At 48.1% G+C, this 22,101-nt stretch overlaps 1 protein-coding gene across 2 annotated transcripts; it reads right to left on the bottom strand.

The window, feature by feature from the left end:
- Positions 1 to 1,831: 1,831 nt before the first annotated feature.
- On the bottom strand, positions 1,832 to 19,396 carry APCDD1L (APC down-regulated 1 like). 2 transcript variants are annotated; one of them, XM_069034230.1, is made up of 4 exons: positions 19,001 to 19,396; positions 7,498 to 7,609; positions 6,354 to 6,912; positions 1,832 to 3,947 (listed from the first exon to the last, which is right to left on the bottom strand). In XM_069034230.1, exons 1-4 carry the CDS (start codon positions 19,035 to 19,037, stop codon positions 3,183 to 3,185), a joined length of 1,473 nt encoding a protein of 490 aa, XP_068890331.1. In that variant the 5' UTR covers positions 19,038 to 19,396; the 3' UTR covers positions 1,832 to 3,182. The 2 variants fall into 2 exon arrangements, with proteins under 2 accessions (XP_068890331.1, XP_068890330.1); XM_069034229.1 differs by lacking the exons at positions 7,498 to 7,609; positions 19,001 to 19,396 and having other exon boundaries at positions 6,354 to 7,489.
- Between the last annotated feature and the right edge of the window lie 2,705 nt (positions 19,397 to 22,101).

The following is a 22,101-nucleotide window of genomic DNA, read 5'->3' as shown; positions in this document are numbered from 1 at the left end:
ACCTAGTGATGATGTAAGAGAACTGGAAAGGTGATGTCATTCCTTAGCAATGCTCAGGATTTAAAATTAACAGTTTTTAATTCAGTAGGCCCAGAAACCTTGATCAGTGTTTGCAATGAAGGAGCCTGGGGCTGTGTCTGAGCTGCTGCTGGGGGTGGTCAGTGGGTCAGGACAGTGGGACACCCCAGAAGGGGATGGAAAAGGAGATGGAGGTTCCTGATGGAGCTTGGTGTAAGTCCTTTCATTCTGTCTTTTGAGAGTGAGCTGGGTCTGTCAGGGCCCTGCAAAGCTCCATGTTCCCTGGCAATCACACACTGCTGAAGTTCAAAGAGAACCACAATGAAATGGGGATGCCCAGAGAAGGGTTCAGCAGGGACCTGACAGATTCAGTGGTTCCAGATCACTGAGGAAAACAGATACAAAATTACTACTGACAAAACATAACAAAAATATCCATAGCCAGGACCAGAATGAGTAACAGCTCCATGTACATTCCCAGTGCAGTCCCAGGGTAAAAGCCTAATGAATACGAATGTGTTCTTGTTTTTAATTACTGTTAGCTGTAAGTGATTATCCTCCTGTATGTCTCAGCTGGGAGAGCTGGGAATTTTGGATGCAATTTGGATATTTACATTCTACAAGAGAAGCTGAGTAATTGAAATGGATGCAAAAAAAAAAAAGATTCAGAAAATACTCATGGAGTGTGAAAATGCCTTAGAGATGGTGAGAGAAAACTCAGTTGGCTGAGATTTCTACCAAAACTGAGACTGTCTTGATTACAGTGCACAAGTACCTTCCCAGGCAGAAAATACTGCACACTGCAGCTCTCTGATCTTAAAAAGCATCACAAGAATCACCGACTGGCAGTCAAAGCCAGGCAAATTCAAATTGGAAAAAGGCACAAATTCTTAAGAGAGAATAACTGTGTAATTTAGGAATGTGTCTTCAAAAACTGTGAACAGAACAATAAAAGTTATGATATTTATGCAAATAGCTCTTTCATGGCTTTTTTTCCTCTCAGAGGTATCCTTAGAGGAGGAAGAGGACAAGGAGGCTCCTGATGAGGTTTCACAGGCAAGTTCAGCCAGCAGAGCAGTGGGGCTCTGGTGCTGCTGGAGCCAGTGGTGCCTGAGCTGCTGCAGGGCAGCTTTCCCAAGGCCTTGTTGCTAACGTTGCATAAGTGTGTGATGGTGTCTCACATCATGTTAATCCCATCCCCACCTGGAAAGGATCTGTGGCCTTGTAAGAGCTTTTACACCTTGCAGGACCTGAACACTTGTTAAGTTTAATCCGTTTCCTTGCCATGTAAATGAAAGAAAAGTATCTGCACACAAATCTGATTCATGGGGGTAAATGTAGGGCAGGAATTGCCTTCCTCCTCCTCCACCCGCTCTCCAAAGGCAGCACAAGGCTGTTGCCTATTCCTGCCACAGGCATGTGTGTCTGGCAGAACAGGTACCTGTGCTGAGGGGAGTCAGGGCCACTCGAGCACAGTGATGGGAAAGGAAAAGTTCTGCCAGTGTGTGGCTGACAGGAGGTGCAGCTGTGCTGCCCAGGACTTGCATCCTAATGGGAACACCCCAAGGAGACACCATCTTCTCCGAGATCACTTCCAGTTGCCCATGGATCTCTGTGCAGCAGCAGGGAACAAAGCACAACCAACACGACTGGAAATCAGATTTGCCTGCTGAAGTCTCCTCCATGGATTGGGAAGGGAACCAAGGCAAGGCAGCCAAGCCCAGCCCCTTTGTGTATCACCTTTGGAGTAGAACTGTTCGTGTGCGTGACTAAGATTGGGTCATGCCTGGAACATGTGAACATGCTGACAACATTTATGTCGCAACTGTAATGCATTTAATAAGCATCTCATTTGAATTATTAATGTACAGATCCCCCCCCCCAAGTATTTTTATGTTATAACCCCCATAATTTATCTAAGTACAAGCTGCAAGTTCGTAAATACAGCATTAAGAAGGTGGCTATTGCATAGCTGCTTTAACAAAATATCCTTTGTGGGTAAGATATATAGGCTTATTTGGAGAGGATTTAGCTGCTGGAGAAGGGCTTCTCAAGGAAGTTACATGATGCTTAGCTGCAGCAGACAGGGAATATAATTTCTTAGTTTGTCCTTCTTGTCAGTAGGAATCAGTTTGACCTGACTGTGCTGTCTGATCTGAGCATCTCTTCAGCTCATTGTTCACCAGAGGCAGATTTATAAAACATCTGTACAGGAATGAGCCTGGAAGTGACACTTTGAGAGGAGAGCTGGACTAACAACTGCTGTGCCAGTAACTGAAAAGGAAGCAGTGAAAATACATGGCCTAAGAAGGCTGGTGAGGGATCTTTCCCTTCACACGGCGCATGGTGATGGTGCCTGTGCCGGGCACGGCAGCAGTGACACAGGGACACTGCTGATGTCCCACAGCCATGCCAGCACTGCACTGGAGAGCTGGGATAACACAGCAGGGATGCAATGCTGCAGCCAGGGAATGCTGGGGCTTGGAGCTGTTGTGCACAGAAGTGTTTTCCATCTACTGTAATCTATGCCCAGGGTCAGGTGGAACAATCGAGCCCTCTGTGAGGGCTGTTCCGGGCATCTCCAAGTGCAAGACTGTGGGTCCCTGTGTGTGACATACACAGGCAAAGTGCAGAAAATATCTGTAAACTGCAAGAGGCATGTGAACTTTGCCCTTCTCAATAACGCTTGCTGACTGTTTATTGCTGACTGATTCTGCAGATTAAATTTGCATGAACAGCAAAAAGGAGTGTGATGGGAGGGAACTTAACCTCAAAGAAACTCAGCAGCCAACACTTCGGATGTTTGAATTACATCTGAATCAAGCTCTTGATTAAATCTTAGCAATGTCAAAAGCTCAAAGCAGCAATTTTAATTGATGTCACTTTTTTCCCCCCTCATGTTGCTAAATTATCTGTTGCAATGTGCAGCGCATCCGTGTCACTACATTAAATTTGCACGCAAAGAGCGGAGATTAGGCAATAAAGCCAAAGGACAAACAGTGTGGAGTCAGGCATATCTCCTTGGCTTCATTCACTATTGGGTGTTTTTAAAAAGTGTTTCCAAATCTGAGTAAAACTGATTCCAGATGTGCTCATTTGAAGGGTATAAAAATCACGCTAGCACCAAGATTTATCTGAATTCTGCACTGTACCTGAAGAGATAACTAGTCCCATCTTAAAAACAGAAGTGCTATAAACAACAAAAAGGCCACAGGCAAAGGTTTTAGTGCTTCGTTCCCGTTAGCATCCTTTCTTCCCACGTATTTTAGACTAATGTAGTTGGAGAATTCCTGTGAGGCTGCAGCACACTGGATCAGAGGGGCCTGGTAGGACGTGGGTCGCTTGTCGGGGCTGTCGGGGCTGGAGCCGTCCGTGGGCCGCTCCCCGATGAAGAGGAGGCTGCGCTCCTGCGTGTCCTGCTCCGTTTTGAACAGTTCATACTCGGTGTGGGGCAGCTTGATGCCCAGAGCCAAACATCCATTCGTGGGTGTTATGTCCTGCTCCACCCCGGCGCTCCAGGAGCCTGCCAGCCCACAGCTTCCCGGTTCCGAGGAGTTGAGCATCACCACCGTCACCTGGTCCATCGGCGTCACCCGAGCCTGGGTGACTTTAAAAGCCAGCTCGGTGCCACCCCGCACCTTGGAGGAGGGGATGCCCTGCGTGTAGTGCCCGGAGGCGTAGATGGTGAACGTGGGCTGCCTGCAGAGCGGGTCGGAGTAGTGATAGTAATGCCCTTCCCAGGTGTGGTTGTTGCCGTGGAATGTGAAGTACCTGGTGAGGAAGAGCACGGCCGGCCGGACCTCGCAGTGGGTGCTGACCCAGCTGCCGCTGAGCTGCATGGGCAGCGTGGCTCTGGCGGGCAGGATCGGGGGGTGATGCTCATCAGCCCTGGAAATAATCCCGCACGCCGGGCAAGGGTGCACGTGGTGCTGCAGGAGACAGAAAATAACAGTTCTGCGAACTGGGAAGCAAAAAAAAAAAAAAAAAAAAAAAACCAAAACAACCAAAAAACAAACCCTTCCAGAATATTTCAAAAGCTGCGACTCCCCTCGTCCACAGCAGGGTGCGGAACTGCGGGGAGCTTGCAGACGCAGCCGAGCAGATTAAGGGAGATAAAGCGCTGCCCTGCTCTTTGCTATTCTGGTAGCTGAAGGACACAGGGCTGTGCCCTGCGGCCGCCCCGTGCTGGGGCTGCTGAGGACAGGCCGAGGGAGGAGGCCGGGGCAAGGGCAGAGCCGCTGCCAGGGCAGGGAGCGCTCCCTCGGCACATCCAGGTTGTTCCCCCATCAGTTCTCCATGGCGAGCTGGGTGAGGATGCAGGTGCTGGGCGGTGTCAGGACAGAACAACGCCGCAGTTTTTGGGAAGGAAGGAGGCTGTGACGCCTGGCCGTGGCGAGCTCCTGGGGCTGCAGCCTCTCCAGGACAGCCCAAGATGCTCTGCCTCCCCCTCGCCCCGTTCCCGCCCGTGTTCCCACATCCAGGGATTCGGGGGAGGACCGGGATGAGCCGGGAGGGGAGGGAGGGGGCCGTGGGGTTTTTCCAGCAGCCAGAACGGGAGAAGAAAGGGACCCTCTGCAGAAAGAGGCCGTGACCTTCGCTTCCCTGCTGGTGGAGAGCTCTGAGTCAAACCAGTCCTGCCCCTGATCCGGTGCCAGCAGGGGTTTTGTGTAGCTTGGAAATTTTTCTTATACTTCATATATCACAACTGATTTATTTTTAAATAAGCAGGGTTGGAACATTATATAATTTTCTAGAACACGAGCTAATCTTTACTGAACTGTCATAGGCAAGAAGGTTAAATAACTCAGTAGTTAACTGTAGGGTGGGTAATTTACATGCAAGTTGATTGGAGTCTACTGTAATTTAGTCATTTTCAGCTTGCTTTACTGCTACTGTCACAGTAATGAGTGCTGACAGTACACAGTACATTATGGCTAAATAATCCCAGAAGTTGGCAAATATATATGCTCTCCTTAGGCAGGAAATTCTTTGATAATGAAAGGTAATTTGGGAAGAATGGGTTTCTTTAAAACAGATATAAATTTAAGGGAAAAAGAGTGATATTTTCATAAAGAGAGTTGAAAAAGAATTCCTGACATAGCTGTGTAACTCACCAGCACAGGCAAATGGATGTCAGTTCACAGAAAATGTTTTTTTTTTTTTCAAAAAAGAAAAGAAAAAAAAATCCTGTTCCCAATAAAATTATCACTATGGACATGGAGCCAAAACTCTTACTTGCTTAAACCAGTCGTGTGAAGTTATTTCTAATGTATGGCAGCTTCTAATTATCGCCAAGTGGTGACATCATATGCGGGTCCATTGGAGAGCTGTTGGCTGATTAATTACAGGGCTGCATTCAGAGAGTGAATTTCAGTATCTTTAGGTTTGGTTTTAAATTAACTTTTAAAAGTGTTTATGTTTACCATCTGGTTTTGCTCATATATATGGTTTTGGCCCAAGATAACACAAGTTTAACCAATTTGAGAATGTTACTTTCGAGAGGGAGAGGGGTGTTGCTCTGTGTTTTTCAGAGTTCAGTTGGTGTAGTTCGAGGTGTGGGGAAATGTTGCCCCCAAATTTTTTTTTCTCATTTATTTCCTTTCAATCTGGCAAAGTTCAGAGTGTTTTTTTCACCCCATCTCACTGCTCCACCACTTCTGATTTGATCAGCTTTGGTTTGGATGGAAAGGTGCTTTCCTGGGAATAAACTAAGCTGCTATATAACATAAAATAAAATAGAATAAGAGGCAACTAAGTCTGCTGCTCAGTTTTATGTCAAAATGGAAGTTTGATTTCTGTGTAATAACATCATTGTATTGGGGGCAAGTTCCTGTGCTACTGGCATTACACCAAGGACCGAAGAGATCCCTTGTTCCCCTCAGCCTGGAGCACACCCCAAAGAGCAGAGAGAGTGCAGGCAGATGAAGGGCAGAGCAGATGAAGGGCAGAGCAGATGAAGGGCAGAGCACACAGGCTCTAACAATGGGCAGCCTGAAGCCTTCACTGACTTTGGTTGTGCAAAACAGGGGAACTGCATCTCCTAGGAAAACACAGCCAAACAAAAGCTGTTAACTCCAGGCCCCTGTCAGTGCAGGCTTGTTTCCCATGTTGGTTTTGCTGAGCTTTCACCTTGGTCCTGTTCTCTCGGGAAGGCAGAGGATGAACCCCACATGCCATGGAGCACCTGGGGTCCCACCCCCGCAGCCCTGCACGGCCTCACCCGCGTGTCCTTAGCACTGCGGGGGCCAAGTGCTGCAGGTGCCACTTCAGCAGTAATGAACGTGCTGGCAAAGCCCTGATGCAGTGAGGGGACCGTGCAAAGGCCCCATCCTTACCAGGGCGCTCTGCATGGGGCGCTGGTAGCCGGTGGGGCGGTAGTGCAGCCTCTCCCCCCAGTCCGTGTGGATGTCCCCCAGGTACAGCTCCTCCACCAGCTGGCTCCCGCTCTGCTGCGGCTGCAGCAGGGGCTGGTAGTGCCTCTCCACGCGCACCAGGCTCAGCTCGTGCATGGCGAAGCCCAGGGCAGCGGTGCAGTCGCGCTCCGTCTTGGCGCTCAGCACCTCGTACAGGGCTCCGGGCGCCCAGGAGCGCCCCGGGGGCAGGAACCCGCTGCAGCCCTCGCCAGAGGTCTGGTTGATCCAGGAGGCCACCTCCCGCATGGCCTTCTGGCTGTGGAACACGATGCCCACTTTGTGGAGGTGGTAGTCGGCCTCGGTGGCCCCGCGGGTGATCCAGGAGGCCTGGCGGAGCCGGAGCTTGCCCTTGATGACCAGGGAGTAGGAGGGGTCGCGGCAGGAGGGGTCCCAGTAGTAGAACTGGAGAGCCTTGAAGAGCCGGTTGGCGTAGAAGAGGTAGGATCGGGTCAGGAACTCGGGTCCCGGCCGCACCTCACACCTGCGGGGAAGGCAGTGCTGAGCCGCCGCGGAACGGGGAGAAATCCCTCCCAGGGCAGCCGGGGTGCGGGAGGAGAGGGGCGAGCAGGGGTGGGAGCAACTTCCTGGGCAAGAGCCTTCCACACGTGGTGGCCACCCTTGGGTGATTTTATAGTCTGGGCATCCGCTACTAAAGTGTGAGAGTGATGGACAGAGGATCGTAAACTTCATGCACGTCCACAGGGAGGAGTGCGGAGGGCAATGGGAATCAGGGCCGCTCTGCCCGTTCGAGCTGTACCGCGATGGGAAAGAAGCAGGAGGCTCTAGGGGCACCCGGGGCTCCCAGCCCTCCTCCAGCCGGGAATGGGGGCCTGCGGAGGGGGAGAAGGGAACACATTTGTTGCTCTGCCGCTTGCTGTGTCCTGACAGCACCGAGGGTGGGCAGGAGTCGCGCTGAGGGACTGGGGCAGGAGGTCCTCCAGGGGTCTGGGGGCGCGTTCCCTGTGGGTTGGAGTCCCTTCCCAGGAGAACGGGGTTCCTTGCCCGGGATATTAGGGGCGCTTTTCCAGGGATGGATGTGCATTCCCGGGATGTGGGGGTGCCTTACCCGGTGGAGACCCAGCGCCCCTCCAGGCGGGGCGGCAGCCGCGCGGCGATCCCGGCGCTGTCCTGCAGGTGGCGCAGCTGCTGGCGGCACCGCGGCTCCGCGGCCGCGCAGGCTGCGGGACAAGCGGGAGCGGGGTCAGCGGCGCGGGGCAGCAGCGGCGGAGGGCGGCCCCCGGCAGCCAAGCCTCCCGGGCCTCCCGGGCCTCCCGGGCCTCCCGGGCCTCCCGCACAGTGAACGGACCCCAGGCGGGCTCGCTCAGCGGCAAACTCTTAGCTAAGGACACAGGGGTTTTTATTTCACTCCAGTTTTCCGACTTGAGTTTCATCCGAACCCAACCGGTTTTTAGAGGAAGTCTTCAAATACAACCGAGTACTCTTTGTTCGTGTTCTGCCCCTCTCATGGTGTTGTTGAGGCTGTGACTGGGGCGGGGAATTACAGCATGGGAACGCTGGCCTCGCCTGTCGCCCGCCATAAGGACAGTAATTCTGTCACTTACCTCATTTCCCATAACAACGGATGTTATTGGCTTAGGGAATGTGTGAACACTCAGCTAAATCCTGAAGACCTTTGCATGCACACACACATACGTACATATATTCCTATACATTATTCACTCTTTACTTAAGCAGTCTGTGGCACTCACTGCAGGCTTGCTGCTCTAGGAAACTTGGGATTTTCCTCTTCACAGCACCATGGAATGAGCTCTGGGTGAAGCTCCTCCTGAAACTCCACTGATTCTCTGCGGTACAACTGACCCTGGCCAGGGCTTTACGAGCACAAATGGCATTTGTTTGCTCCAGCTGTACTTTGCATTTTACCCAGGAGTGTGCTGGACATTTTGAAGCCAACTTTTACTCGCTCCATACCAATGTTAGGACACAGGTTGCTTTCCAGCCTGCCTATCAGCTGGAACAAAAGATCCAACATCTGTGTGTCACCTTCCCACAGGATGAGGATGTGAAAAGTTTGCACACCCTGCACCTCAGTCAAGGAGATGAAGACACAGTCACAACATACAAACCCTAGACCAAGTCAAGTGGGAACTTGGTGATTAAACATCTGCTGTGCAAGTCAGAGGCTCCTGAACGTGTGACAAAGGAGAGGGATTCCGATTCAATAACTTCAGACTTTTATCTGATGGACAAATTCAGTCACTTCATTATGGCACTGCCATTTGTGATGGTTTTACAGGTCATTTGAAATGTGTTTGTGTAGACTTAAGCACACAGAGCCTGAACTACCACGAAGGGAATAAACAAGTGGAAAGGGAAGCCCCCAGGGAAGCAGGAGAGCAGTACCCAAACACCAGGGAAGCCAGCCTTTTCTGGTACTGGAGCGCATGAAACAGCTGGAAAGACACATTATTAGAATTCAGGGCTCTTCTGGGAGCAGACTCACAACTCTGCTGCTCTTACCAGCCTTGTGGGCCAGATGGGGTGAGCAGGCACAGCCAACTCCTTCACAATTGCTTGCACTCGTGCTTCCTGAAATGCAGTTCCTGTGATTCTTCATATGAAAATGGGAAAATATGGGATGACAAAACCCACTGCTATTAGTTCAACCTCTAATTTGGCAGCTGCAGCACGTGTAATGCTGCCCCTTGGGTGCCTGTTTAGTAGAGCAATTAGGAGCTGGGGATCTGTATCCTCATCCCAGCTCTACCATGACTTTGCTCTGTGGTCCTGTGTGCTCCCTACTCCCAGGGCTTCTTTTAAATTCACGTGCAGAATATGCCAAGGTTCATTTGACTGCCCTAAGAGGCCTAAATACTGGAGAGTCACCAGAACAAGGGCAGTCCAAACTGAACCACACTTCAAACAAACACAAAGTTATTATCCTAAAGAATACAGTAAACTAAAAAATAACTGTATATGTATTAGAGGTAATAACGGACATAAGGGTCAGATTTGCTCTTGCCCATAACCACAAAAAGACTCCAGAGGTGTCGGTGCAGTCTATAGATATATAGAATATAGCTCTAAAATATACATAATATAACCCAGTCAACTCACAAACTGAGCTCTGTGTGTGTTTATTGCAGCAGAAGCTTCAATATCTCACTGAACCCTTCGTGCTACTCTTGGCAGAAACACTAATAGTCTACATTGTTTGGGAGCAAAGACACTTTGGCAATGCAATCACTGCATTTTGACACATTCAATAGAAAAGGGAATTTTTATAATTGGGATCAAACTCCATGCAGAAAAAAAGCGCCTCCAGAATGTAAATATTTCACATGATGGGAATTCCTAGGGATTTTGTCTTACTTAATTGTACACAAGACTCCAAGCTGGATGCATCCTCAAACCAAAAGCTATTGGCTTGTGTCCAGATTTTGTGGCTGCTTTTTTCTCTCTCAAATACTCCAACCCCACAAGATCCAAACATCCTTTCAAGCTGGAAAAGTTCAGTCCCAGACCTAAAATCTGTAGTTAGAGCACTTCTCTATTCCAAGAGCAGCATAAAGCAGCTGTCACTCATATGTCACTCTGTTACTCAGCCCCTGGTAAAGCACATCAGAGCAGCTCCTCTGTCTTAAGAGTGACACAAATTAACTGCTCTATAGAGTTCTTGGGCAGGAGGAAGGAATTATTCACAATTCATCTTCAAGACAAAAATCCTCATTTATAGGAAAATCTAAAAAATGCCTAACTGTGATCTCTTCCCCTCACTCGCTCTGCCATCCGTCTGTATCGATTAACCACCAGCCTTTCCAGAGAGCTCCTCAGCACAGCACTTCGACAAAACAGGGGCTTTTTCCAGCTTTCCAGTGCATGCTGCATCCCAAAGACCGGCCCAAAGCCTCGGAGCAAGGGGGTTGCACGTGCACTCAGGCAGGCAGGAGTGGCAGAGCTGGGAACTGCTCATCGCTGCAATCAGCACAAACTGGATCAAGCCTTGAGCAAACAGCACCAGCAGCAAATGCTGACCAACTCATCCCTCATTCGTATAAACCACTTTCAGGAAAATCAGGCCCACGGCATCAAATGATAAGAAAGGCAGAACTGGAAATTCTCAAATTTTCCACACAGTAAATTATTGGTAAAATTAAGGTGAAAGATTCCAAGGCAATGGCCAAGCCTGGAAATGAGAGCCTTGTGCTACACAAGTGCTGTGTGCTCCAGATGCAGAGCCATTTCTCACTTCTAAAGGAGCAAACCATCAACCAAGAGAGAAATGCTGTCATATTCCTCCTTGGAAACAAATCGTGTTTGTGCTCCCCCAAGCATATTGACTCTGGAAAAAAGCAAAGTTGAGTCACACATCTGTTTCTTCATAAATGGAGGAGAAAATGCATATATTACAGTTTGCACCAAATTAGTTACTGTGGGTCAGCTCTTCTCCAGAGCTAGATTGTTTAATCTGTTACATGTTATTGCCTCCTATGGCCAGAATTTATCATTCCCATTTATAATTCTAATGTTTCAGTTAGTCACCCACTCACAGGGATAAGATCAGGGCCTGAGGTCATGGAGCATTACACATTTCTTCATTTAGAGATGGCATAAAACCTTTGATATTTTCTGAGGAATGTTCAGACTGGAAAGAAATAGACGATAAGGAATGTATCAATATATTTTGCATAAGAGGATTATACTTTTCCACACAGTCTTCATTAACAGAGTAAAACAGTGATTCTTTAGCATTTTTCTCTCCTGAGAGCACACAGAATGGATTTTGGGTTAGCCACTAACGGAGTAAGCATTCTTTTAAAAGCAAACAAAATGGTTGTATTTAGCAAATCAATTTTTCCTGTATTTGTGTGGAGATTAAATTAGTGGTGCTTTTAATTCATCAGAAAAAGGCGTTCCCGAGGGAACAGCTGTGTGGGAAGAGATAAATTTTATATTATAATGTTAAAAAGTTATAAAATTTAAATATAACCCACTGGGGATGGAAAGCTGTATCACAGCAGAACCTTGCATTTTGCCTATCTGCAAACTGAACACAGTTCAGGACAGGACTTAAGCACATGCTTAAGTCTAATTGGTTTCAGTGAAACTTAAGCATGTGCTTGAAATTAAGCCAGTGCATGAGCATTTTTCCTGATTAGTAATGCCTCCCTGAACTGAAGCCAGAATGTGGTCAAGTGGTTGAGGGAGGATGCCAGTGCTTTCACTGGAGCACTGTTTGGCTTCTGGAAAAGTATTTCTATTATTCATCCCTTCTCTTAGTTGTCTGTAAAACGGGTATATTCACATTTAGCTGTTTTACCAGCCTGGTGCGCAGTTCATGATATTCATAAAATGCTTTGAATTCACTAAATGTTTCTCAGTTATGCCTTCAGGGCTGGCACAGTAACTGTATTACCCACGAGCTATCATTGCAGACCATCACCTTGAGTTTCCTGTGCACAGCTGAGCATAATCATACATGAAGTCCTGCAGATCCAAAGAGGAAACTCGGCCAACTCAAAATTCCCAAGTAGCTCAGGATTTTAGAGAAGTTTTCAAAACATACTTTCACCACATACTTTTAGCACAATGGCAAATGAGTTCAGACATCACATTCTACAGTTTTAGCCTGGCTTTGTTCTAAGACTGTGAGCACTGCCTGATCTGTCTCATATCCACAATTAAAATAGTGAAGGGCTTGTGGTGAGTTGCCTGGAGGTCTTTAAGGCACTAGAGAAGTAAATATTTTGCTCTTGGAATCATGGAATCATGTATTTTTCTTGTTAAGTGTCATGTCCAGCAACAGATGACAAGACAGATGGGATTTGTGGTAGGGAAGGGGAGGAAGGAGAAGTACCTCAAAGATCTTCTTCAGTATAAACTACATTTAAATAAAATGGCTTCTCAAAACTGCCTCTCTGGCTGTTTACCCCAAAGAAAACCAAGCCTAACACTGTAAATGGGATTCAAGGGCTTGATCCCAGTTTTACTTGGAGTCTGTAAATAGGAAAGGTCCCATCAGCGCCTTATTCAGAAGATGCCCATACCCATAAACTGAGAGCAAACACTCCATTTGAGGAAAGAAAGAGAAATGGGATAGAGGGAATCACAGAATGGTTTGGGTTGGAAGGGACCTTACAGTTCATGACATTCTCTAATGGGGTGAACTAAGCAGGACATGTAAGAGTTGCCACAGAGGACTTGTGATGACAAACGGAAGTGTGGGAGGTGGATGTGAGTCCACCCTCCCAAGAGCTCTCCCGCAGTTCATGCTCACCAAAGCAGGCAGCACTCTTAGGTTACACAACAGAGCTCTACTCACGACATCCTTGCTGTCCTGACAGAGACAGGAGCCATTTCACTTCATGTTCCTCCCTCCTACCCCCAGAAGATGCTGCACCGACTCAGACCAGTCTATGCCTTTTCCACAGCTAAACTGGTCAGTGTGAAAAGACTTACTGGAGAACACAGCAGCAATTCCATACAGCCCAATGGCCCCAGCTGGCCCAGCCACTGTGGTCAGCTCAGGGGTAACTGTCCCTTAGCTCAGAGCCCGTCCTGCTTCCAGCCCTGCTCTGGGCAGCCCAGGCAGGGACAGGAGAATGGGCAAGAGGGCTGAGAACAGGGTCCTGCAGTGAGCCAAAATCAGAGAGCTCACAGCATTAACATATCATGACTTATGTTAAACTCTGATCAGTATTGCCATGTATGTTTGGCACAGGTAAATATATAACCAAAACCCAAAAGAAAACAAAGGAAAGAAAGGTGATGTTGGAGCTTTTTTTGCTTGAGAATTGCTGAAAGTTTGAATTCCAGTTTGGTGAGATAGGTGAGACCATAGTGAGGTGATCTCTAACTCCCTGGGTGCCTGAACAGTGAGAGGGTGGGGAGAACACATGGGGGGAAGCATTTGTTTTCCAAAACAAAAGCAAGACAATTCAGTCCAAGGGTGAACAATACCCCGGGAGTACTATCGTGACTCAGTTAAATTCTAACCGGAATTCACATTCTTACCAAATGGCAAAGATTACATCTATCTTCCTGAATTCAGATGAGTTGGAAACCCAACAGAAAAAACAGCACATGGATGTGAAATTAATGCCACACTGTCGTTTTGAATGTGTAGAGCATCCATGCAGGTTTTGGCAATGCCCCTGAACCCCTGCACAGACACTTTACTAGACGCTATCATGGCCATTTTTAATAGTGATGGCTAAGCATATATTTTCCTGGAGTGCTTTGAAGAGCGGAACCAGTAATCAGCCATGGCTTGGCTATAAAATGTCAACCTCATTTCAAACTTCTAAATCACTCACATGGACCAAGAGTGCAGAGAGGACCACCCACCACATAATATTAACATAAATACCGCGTTTACCCAAAGCAAAATGAGCAACTGGAACTGGCGGGAGTTGAGAGTAGAACAACAAAAAATGATGAGGGGGTGGGAGGGATTGAGTTACGAAGCAAGATTAAAAGAGCAGAGTACATATAGCCTGGGTGAGCAAGATGGATATGATAACAGCCTATAAATATTCACAAAGCACAAACACCAAGGAAGGGAAGGAATTCCTTGCAGCGAATAAAGAGATTCTGTTGGGAGTGAATGAAGGGAGGAAAAACATGTGGCTTGTATGGCAGGGTGAACTTCTCGAGGCACAATGTAGAAGGCAACGTAAGTCCACTTGTTTGGCAGGATTTTGAGGGATTGAGCAAAGCTTTAGTTCAGCAGGGAACAACCCGCTCTTGGCAGGGAGTTGGCGGGATGATCTGAGTGGCCTTTCAGTCTCCCACTGCCATGGAGCCGTCCCAGCTCCCCGCTCCCACAGGGGACAGCTGCTCTCCTGTGTAAGCACATTGTTCATTGCTCTTCAGAATCCCTGCCTGGCCTCCGTGGGACTAGAAATAAGGGCTGGATGCACAAAGGCATTTAGGGATGTAGAGACCTAAGCAACTGCAATAGCTACTAAACTGCAGGACACAGCTGGGAATCCCAGCAGGTCCCTGCCATGTCAAGTACCCACTGTTGAAAATCTAAGTCCAGGAAATTAGGCTATAAACCCACTAAAGCAAGAACAATCCTTTTGTTCTCTCCTTATTTAGCACCTAACACAACAGGACTCTTGGCACTGCTGCAAGGATACTGTTTATAGTAATAAAAATAGGATCTAATAGGATCTAATATTCTGAGGCTACTTGGCTCCTGTGAAGCCAAGGATGAGAAGGGCATTCAAAAGCAGTCATAGCAGAAGGTATCCTGAGGAAAAAGCTCTGCAGAAAGGTGGGAAACTGATCCAGAGCCCACACCAGCAATACACACACATTTAACTTAAGAGTCACAAGTGACCACAGAAAAAGGTTACTTGTGCAGCTGGAGCACAGAATTAAAGCTACTTCTAACATGTGTTTTGGGGTCTGGGTGTGGTTTCTAGATAGCCTGAAATTTCAGTATACAGTTTTGCCTGTCCACATTAGCCAAGTTTTGATGTGTTCCAGTTCTCCTAAACTCTGCCGACAGATGCTAAAATCAAAGCTGACATTCAACCTACGCGCTGCATAATCTAATAACGGGACTTGTGCTACTCAAAACTAACAAACTCTGGGAGCTTTCCTGCAGCAAAACTTTGCTGTCATTTATATTTTCATCTGTCTTTTCCAGGCAGCCTAACTGGGAAAAATGACCTTTTTTTTTCCTCTGGAAAATCTTTAGAAATAACATGTCATTGTGTTTTTGTATCAACAGGGGAGAGCCAAGCCATAACCTGCCGTGTCCAGCACTTGTGGATTTAGTGAGAGTGTGAACAAGGTGAATCCAATTGTCTCAGTGGGGAGCTTGGTGTATACATTGATCCCAGAGTGCCAGGAGAAAGCTGCTTCCAAAGACCACAGTCTTGGAGTTAGACAAGGCCAAAATGTCACACATTTGTCAGTGTTTCTTATTAACCCAGGAGAAACCATGGGGGGCTTTTTCAGTGCCTGCTATACACTCAAGTTTAAAGCATTATTTTAAAATCTAAATCTCAAGCAAATCTCTTCAAGCACTCTGTGGTGAGACTTCTCCTGTTGATTTATGTCCCCTCACCCCAGCTGTAAGCAGAGACCTGCTGTTGCACCAATCCAAATGTCTAACAGTGCCACAGGAGCTGAGCTTCTTTGCAGCATTCAGTTTCAGCTGAATTCAAACCGTGATGATTTAATAAGCTATTCACTGAAAATGAGAAAACACCACTATGAAAGCCACAATTATCACACCATCACCCTGCTAAAACTCAAAAATAATGATGGATTTCAACCCTCTTATCACTTAACACTCTGAAGCTCTGCCATTTCAAATAGACATCAGAGCTTCTTCTCTAAGACACAGAAATAGAACTTTTCTAATTTTGCATTTTAAACCATGAGACCTTTTAACTCCTTAAAGAAAAAACCCCACAGATTGCAGATTACTAACCCCTCAGATCTTACACAATTTAAAATGGGAAGAGAAGGAGATGTTCTATGAATCATATTTTCAGTTTCTGGCAGCACTCTTAGCTTACAGAAGAAGGGTTACACATTGAAATTCTCACGTTCTCACTGTCAGTTTCTTGGGATTATTATATCTGAGATACACCATCTTAAAATCAGGAAGTTTCTCTTCTTTCATACCTTTATCTCCACCAGCAAATGAGTAAGAACACCAAAGCACTTGTGTAAGAGCATTGTATAGGTGCTTCCTAATTTTGAGGTTGATTTTAGCAGTGATTTTATCTCACCCATGAAAACGTTGTCTTTAGAGATGACATATGCCCTGTTGTGGGGAAACACAGGATCCCACTGAAAGCAAAACCTCTTTCCAAACTTTGTTCTGCCAGATGCAGCCTCCCCTAGCATTGGATTCCAGCTTTGGTTTTCTTCACAGCAATTTCTGGCTTTTGAAAATCTCCTTACTCAACAATTTGTGCTTGTGGGGAAAATATAGAAACCACACGATATTTTTTTCACTTGTGCTTTTTTTACATCTCAGCCCTGTTTTTATCTATATCCATATACTTTGAAACGTGGCAAGCCTATAATTATTGAAAGAACAAATAGAATCATATCACACGATCCAGCATAGCTCATTAGTTGTTGATTTTCTTTGGCCAGCTTGAAAAATGAAGAATAGAAACCATCAGCTTGGTAAAAAAAAAAAATTAGCTAAGTAAACATTACCCAAATAAATATTTGAACCGAAGACAATGATGTTGGTTTAATAGTAAAAACAGATATATGTGTGTAAATAGACACACATCTCTATGCTGAATGTTGTTCTATCACTTATGGGATTCTCTTGCTAATCTCATAACTGAATGCAACTGGTGTTCTTATCTTACCTCAACTCTGTCATTTTCAAGCTTAAAAATAACCATTGAAAGCAGGAATAGATCTTTTATGTTAAAATCATGTAGGAGAAGCTACACGTGAAAAATATCACCGCGGTGTTATTGGAATGTAAAGACTTTAATGAAAGCTTAGGTAAAACTCAGCAAGTCCCTGGGGACATTTCCAGGAATGAGTGATTCTTTTCTGGAGGAGACTCCAAAGTCAGATTCAGTTACCTAACTAAAGTGGTTTTTCAACTAATTATGCACTGGTGTCATGCTCATGCTAATGTTCAGCCTCATGCAAAATGCAGAATGCCAGTCTTGCTCACAGTGAGAAAAGCTTACTCTGATTTTAATGGTTTCTGGGTCTGACTTAGGTATTTAAACAGTTATTTTGAGGTTCAGTTTCCATTCTTACTGAAATCAATGAAAATTCTCTCACTGACATCAGATGCAAGAAGCAGAGAGTTTAAGTTAGACTGGACTAAGAGAAACTGTACGAGGATTTAAGAAAGAATTATTCTAATTAGACTTCAGTGAGTAAACTTGCATAATGCAGTATAACAGATCCCTGAGCAGAGCAACTTGAGCTAATAAGATACATAGAGAATTCATATTTCTCAGCTTTATTTTGCAAACACATGACAAACATCCCACATAAGGAGAACAGGAGAGTAACTCTACAGAAGTGCCCTGCTCAGAGATTTCTTTCTGTAGTCTGGTCCTTTACACTTAATGCAAGTAATGTCCAATAGCTGTTACTACACAGTTCCTTTGCCTGGGTCACTAAGCCCTGAGCTGAGAGGCGAGTCAGTGTGGTATTTTGCTGCCCAAAACCTCAGATGAGTGACCTAAGTGGTAGAAAGAGCAGTTGGAACCTGGTGCCTGGATTTTCAGTGTCCAGACAGCACCGGGCCCTCAGGGACATCCTCCCACCCTTCCTTTCACCTGCCTCTTCTGTTCAGGACTGCTGAGTCTCAACCAAGGATCTCCTCTGCATTTCCTAGGAAAATACTGTCTGAGGGTGGAGGAGTCTCCCTCAGACTCTGCTCCTTGTCATAAACAGAAATAATTTTGTGGTTTTTTCACAGCACAGTTGCCTTTGTTCTCCCATATGGTCCCTTAAGCCAGAACCTTTTCTTCTGAAACTGCTCCAAGAGCTGTGGGGTTGAAAGATGCCTTTCTGAAAGGGAGCCGCAAAGATGCAGCTTGCACTGCTCCGAGAGTCTGTCTGCACAGTGGGGCTCAGTGTCACGTTCCTGGAGCAGGAGGCTACTTGTGAGGTTGTCCCTTGCCAGGGCAGGTGCTGGATCCTCCCAGGGAGAATTCCCGACTCCAGTGAGAATCACCTCTAAGCCCTTCCTGCAGCTAAACTCTGCTCAGTGCTCTCCGTGCACCACGCTCGGGACAGGAACGAGTCGCGGTGCCAAAGGGGATGCCCGGCTGCCTCTGGGGAGGAGGCAGCGACCCCAACCACTCCGGGAGCCTCGGGTGGGAGGCAGGGGATGAGCTTCAGCCCAGCACCTCCCTGGGCAGCTCAGCACCGGATCGCCAGCCCTTCTGGCATCCCCGCACGGCGCTCACTCGGAAAAGGCTTCAGGGGTTCTGTCCCCGCTCCCGGCCCCACAGCTCGGGAGCAGCATCGCGGGACTCCGGTGTCCCTCCGGGGCGCTCCCCGCCCGTCCCTGTCCCGGCCAGCGGCGCTGGAGCTGCGGGGCTCCCGGCACACAGCGGGGAAACCCTGCCCGGGCCGGGCGGGCACCGAGGCTGAGGGAAACCCTGCCCGGGCCGGGCGGGCACCGAGGATGACCCGGGCAGGGAGCGGCGAGCGGGGAGCTCCGGGCGCCAGGTGCCTCCTGCCGGGCGGGGGCATCCCGGGATCCCCGTCCCGGCACCGGCCCCACCGGGACCCGCCGTGCGACTTCCTCGCGCCCTCCAGGTCCTCTCGCCCCCTTCTCGCCGCTTCTTTGCACCCTCTTCTCTCTCTCCTCAGATTTTCCTGCATCCTCCTTCCCAGTCCGCTGCGCTCTCCTCGCACACTCCTCGCACACTTCTTGCACACTCCTCGCTGTCCCTTTGCACTCTCCCTACAGTCAGTCCCATTGCACTCTATCTCCTCGCACCCTCCTGCCCGCTCCTGCCCCTTCACTGTGCCCGGACGGGTGAGGGAGGTGACGGGGAGCCCCATGAGGGTACGACCCTGACTCCGCCACCCGCTCGCCCTCCCGCCGCGGCTCGGCACCGGCCGCCGGTGGCACCTACCTACGAGCAGCCCTGCGAGCCACCAGCACCGGACCATGGTGCCCGCTGTGTGTCCCGGCCAGAGGCGCGATCGCCGCCGGTGCCCGCGGAGCTCAGCGAGGCGCGGCGCCCGGCGGTGCAGCCATGGGCCGCCTCCGGCGCTCCGGTGCCCGCGGCGGCGGCACCCCGGCCTCAGCCCGCAGGCGTCCTGTTCAGCCCGAGCCTTGCGAAGGGAAAAAGGGGGGCGAAAAGAACAAAAGTATCTATTTTAAAATAAAACACCACAGCCCACCCCGCTTTCGCCGCGGAGCGCGTCCCCCCGGCTGCTGATGGCTTTAATGGAGCTTGGCAGCCACAGGTTCCCGCTGCCAGAAGAGGTGGAGACTCCGCCGCCTGCGCCCCACATGCGGCCGCGCACCGCACACGCGGGGGAGGAGGAGGAGGAGAAGGAGGAGGAGGAGGAGGAGGAGGAGAAGGGCAGCACCGGCCCGGCACCGCAGACTGAAGCCGGCACCCGCCTCGGGATCGGCCCTTTTTCCTTAGGGACCGGCCCCACCTCACCGCACCCGCGGCGGTGGGGCTGCCCTGGCCCCCGCGGTCTTGGAGGCCGTTGGGGGGCTCGGGCCCGGTCTGTGCTGTGGGACACCATGAGGGGGTCCTCCCTCCATCCCCAGGCCATGAGGAGATTGTCCCCACGTCCCCACAGCCTGGTCCTCCTGCCCGCTTTGTCCCTGGCACCCTCAGACCCTCCATTACCGCCAAGGCTATCAAAAGAATGGGGTAAATCCCTTAAAAACCATCTCAACACTCTACACATAAAAAACACGGGACCGTTTGGGGGCAAGTCAGAATGCCCACCTCAGGCGGTGCTCGCCCATGCCAGCCCTTCCCTCTCCATTCCCCAAACCAGGCCTGGTGGACAGAGCCGCAATTGATAAAGGACTCCAAATCAGCTCTTGGCACGAAGCAAGGGCACAAATCTGAACTTAGATGTGTCTGAGACAGAACAACACTTTTCTTTGTATCGGTGAGCATCAATGAACCAGCTTGTTCACCCTCTTTGAGCACATAAAACAACGTGTGTCCCGTAGTGTGAGGGCTCGGCTGCCTTTGGAAGCAGTGAGGGAAGAGGCTGAGCTGCCATGGCTCTGCCAGGCCAACACTTACAGTGCTGGCACTAAAGGCTGAGGTTTAATGCATTTTTCCAGACTAAAAAACTAGGTTCAGTTTTTGCAAATGAGGCAAAGAAATCAAAACACATGTATGCCCCCGGCAGAACCCCAGGACCCTGCGCACTCACTTTTCCTGGTGAAACTGGCTGTTTCACCAAATAAAAAGAAACTTTAGGGGAAAAAAGGAAGCTCGTCTCCAAGTTCACAGCAGTATTCCGGCTGATTGCAGTGGGGAGAAGCTGAGGCCCTATTCCACAGTCCCCTGTTTGCTAAGCAGGACCTTCAGCATGCTGGGGTGAGGTCTCATTGCAGTGGGTTTAATGACTTTGTCAAAAATAATGCATAACATCTTTAATGCGAAGTGGGACAAACTTATCTGTCATGGGTGCATAAAGAATTAAAGTTTAATGATACTTGCCAAGATAAAAAATAACAAAGTCCATTTGTAATGCAGACACTCCTTTTTCTAGCTGATGTTTTTATCTCCTTTTGTTTCTCAAATTCCCCAAACCAGTCATTCTCGGTAAATGTCCAAACCACTGTGGTTTCATTATATTTACAAATACATAAATTATCAAATGCATAGGCAAAAAAGCTGTCCTTTATAATGATAATAGAGAGAAAGAAATAATTTTGCAAGAAGTTTTCTTTACAAAGCAGCTCTCACTCTTTTCAGGCATAGCCAACTTAAAATGAGAAAAATGATGGAACAGGTAATCTTCTATCACTAACAAACTTTTATTTTGGCTACACACCTCTCATATGACACTCCCAGCCTCTAACACTAATCTCCTTCATTTTTTTCAGAGTATTTGAAAAGCATTTGTTTGAGGGAAAGAATAAAACCAAAGCAGAGTAGTTTTCACACAGGTGTCTGAAAATTTTAATAATCATATGTAAACCACCGCGAGCTTTTATCACATATCAGACCCACAGGGTATAACGATAGATTTCATTCATATGGCCTCTTTCATCCCTGCGGCTCCCAAGGGACCTTATCAAAGTAACCAAGCCATGAGCACTTTTTTAGGGGGGAAGAATTCCTCCTGCCACCCTGGTGCTGCAGAGCTGGCCGAGCGCGGCGATGCAGCTGTTTGGCCGCGCACCGCCCCGGGAGGATGAGAAGAGGGCCACAGCCTGTTAGAAATACCAGGAGGATTTAGACAGGCGATGGAGTCTTCCAACCTGGAAGTCTGCCAGGACATCAGGCTTACATTCTCAGCTCGTGTAAAAATTGCTGGGTAATCTTCGGCTCCTGCAGAGGACCAGCAATGTAAAAATGCCTATAATTTTTATTATCAAATAATTACAGGCTACCTGCTGGGCAAAGCACGTGGAGGGAGACAAATGAGTGCAAATAGCCGGTAATTCCAGCAGAACTATGTGGCCTGATTTATGCATTCAAAGAGAATAAAAGCTGTTCCTATTCTGATTCAGGGGCACTTTACTCTCAGTGCTGTAAATACTAACACAGCTGCAGGGTAACTGGGAACCAGACCAAGGTGTTTTTACATTAGCTATGCTTCACTTGCCTGGCACCTTGTGTAATATTCATTCCTGTGCAAAACAGGTACAGAATATTTGAACTCAGGATCATGCACTCTTGTTAGCTATACAGGGCATTGAGTTGTCCAGTTCCCAAAGGCCAAATATTTTCTCTTCCCTTTGCCAGAACAGCAAGGATAGGCAACCACACGTGAAGGCAGCAGGCCAGAAAACCAAAGATTGATCAGCCAACAGCTCTGAAAATTCTGTTTTGTCTGAAAAAAGGGATCCTCTGAGTAGATACTTGGGTCCCCAAAAAGCCACATCCATAAACCATAGCAGCGCTGCTTCTGGAGTCCTGTCTCTAAGAGGGAATACCAAGGGATGTACTGGGTGACCTGAAAGTTCTGAGTATGTGCATTTACAACTAATATATACCCTGTAGAACTGCTTGCATTCTATTCC

Source organism: Aphelocoma coerulescens, chromosome 20 (genome assembly GCF_041296385.1).
Source record: "Aphelocoma coerulescens isolate FSJ_1873_10779 chromosome 20, UR_Acoe_1.0, whole genome shotgun sequence".
Lineage (NCBI taxonomy): Eukaryota > Metazoa > Chordata > Aves > Passeriformes > Corvidae > Aphelocoma > Aphelocoma coerulescens.
The sequence above is the reverse complement of the archived record's forward strand: the minus strand, read 5'-3'. Positions and strand labels throughout refer to the sequence as shown.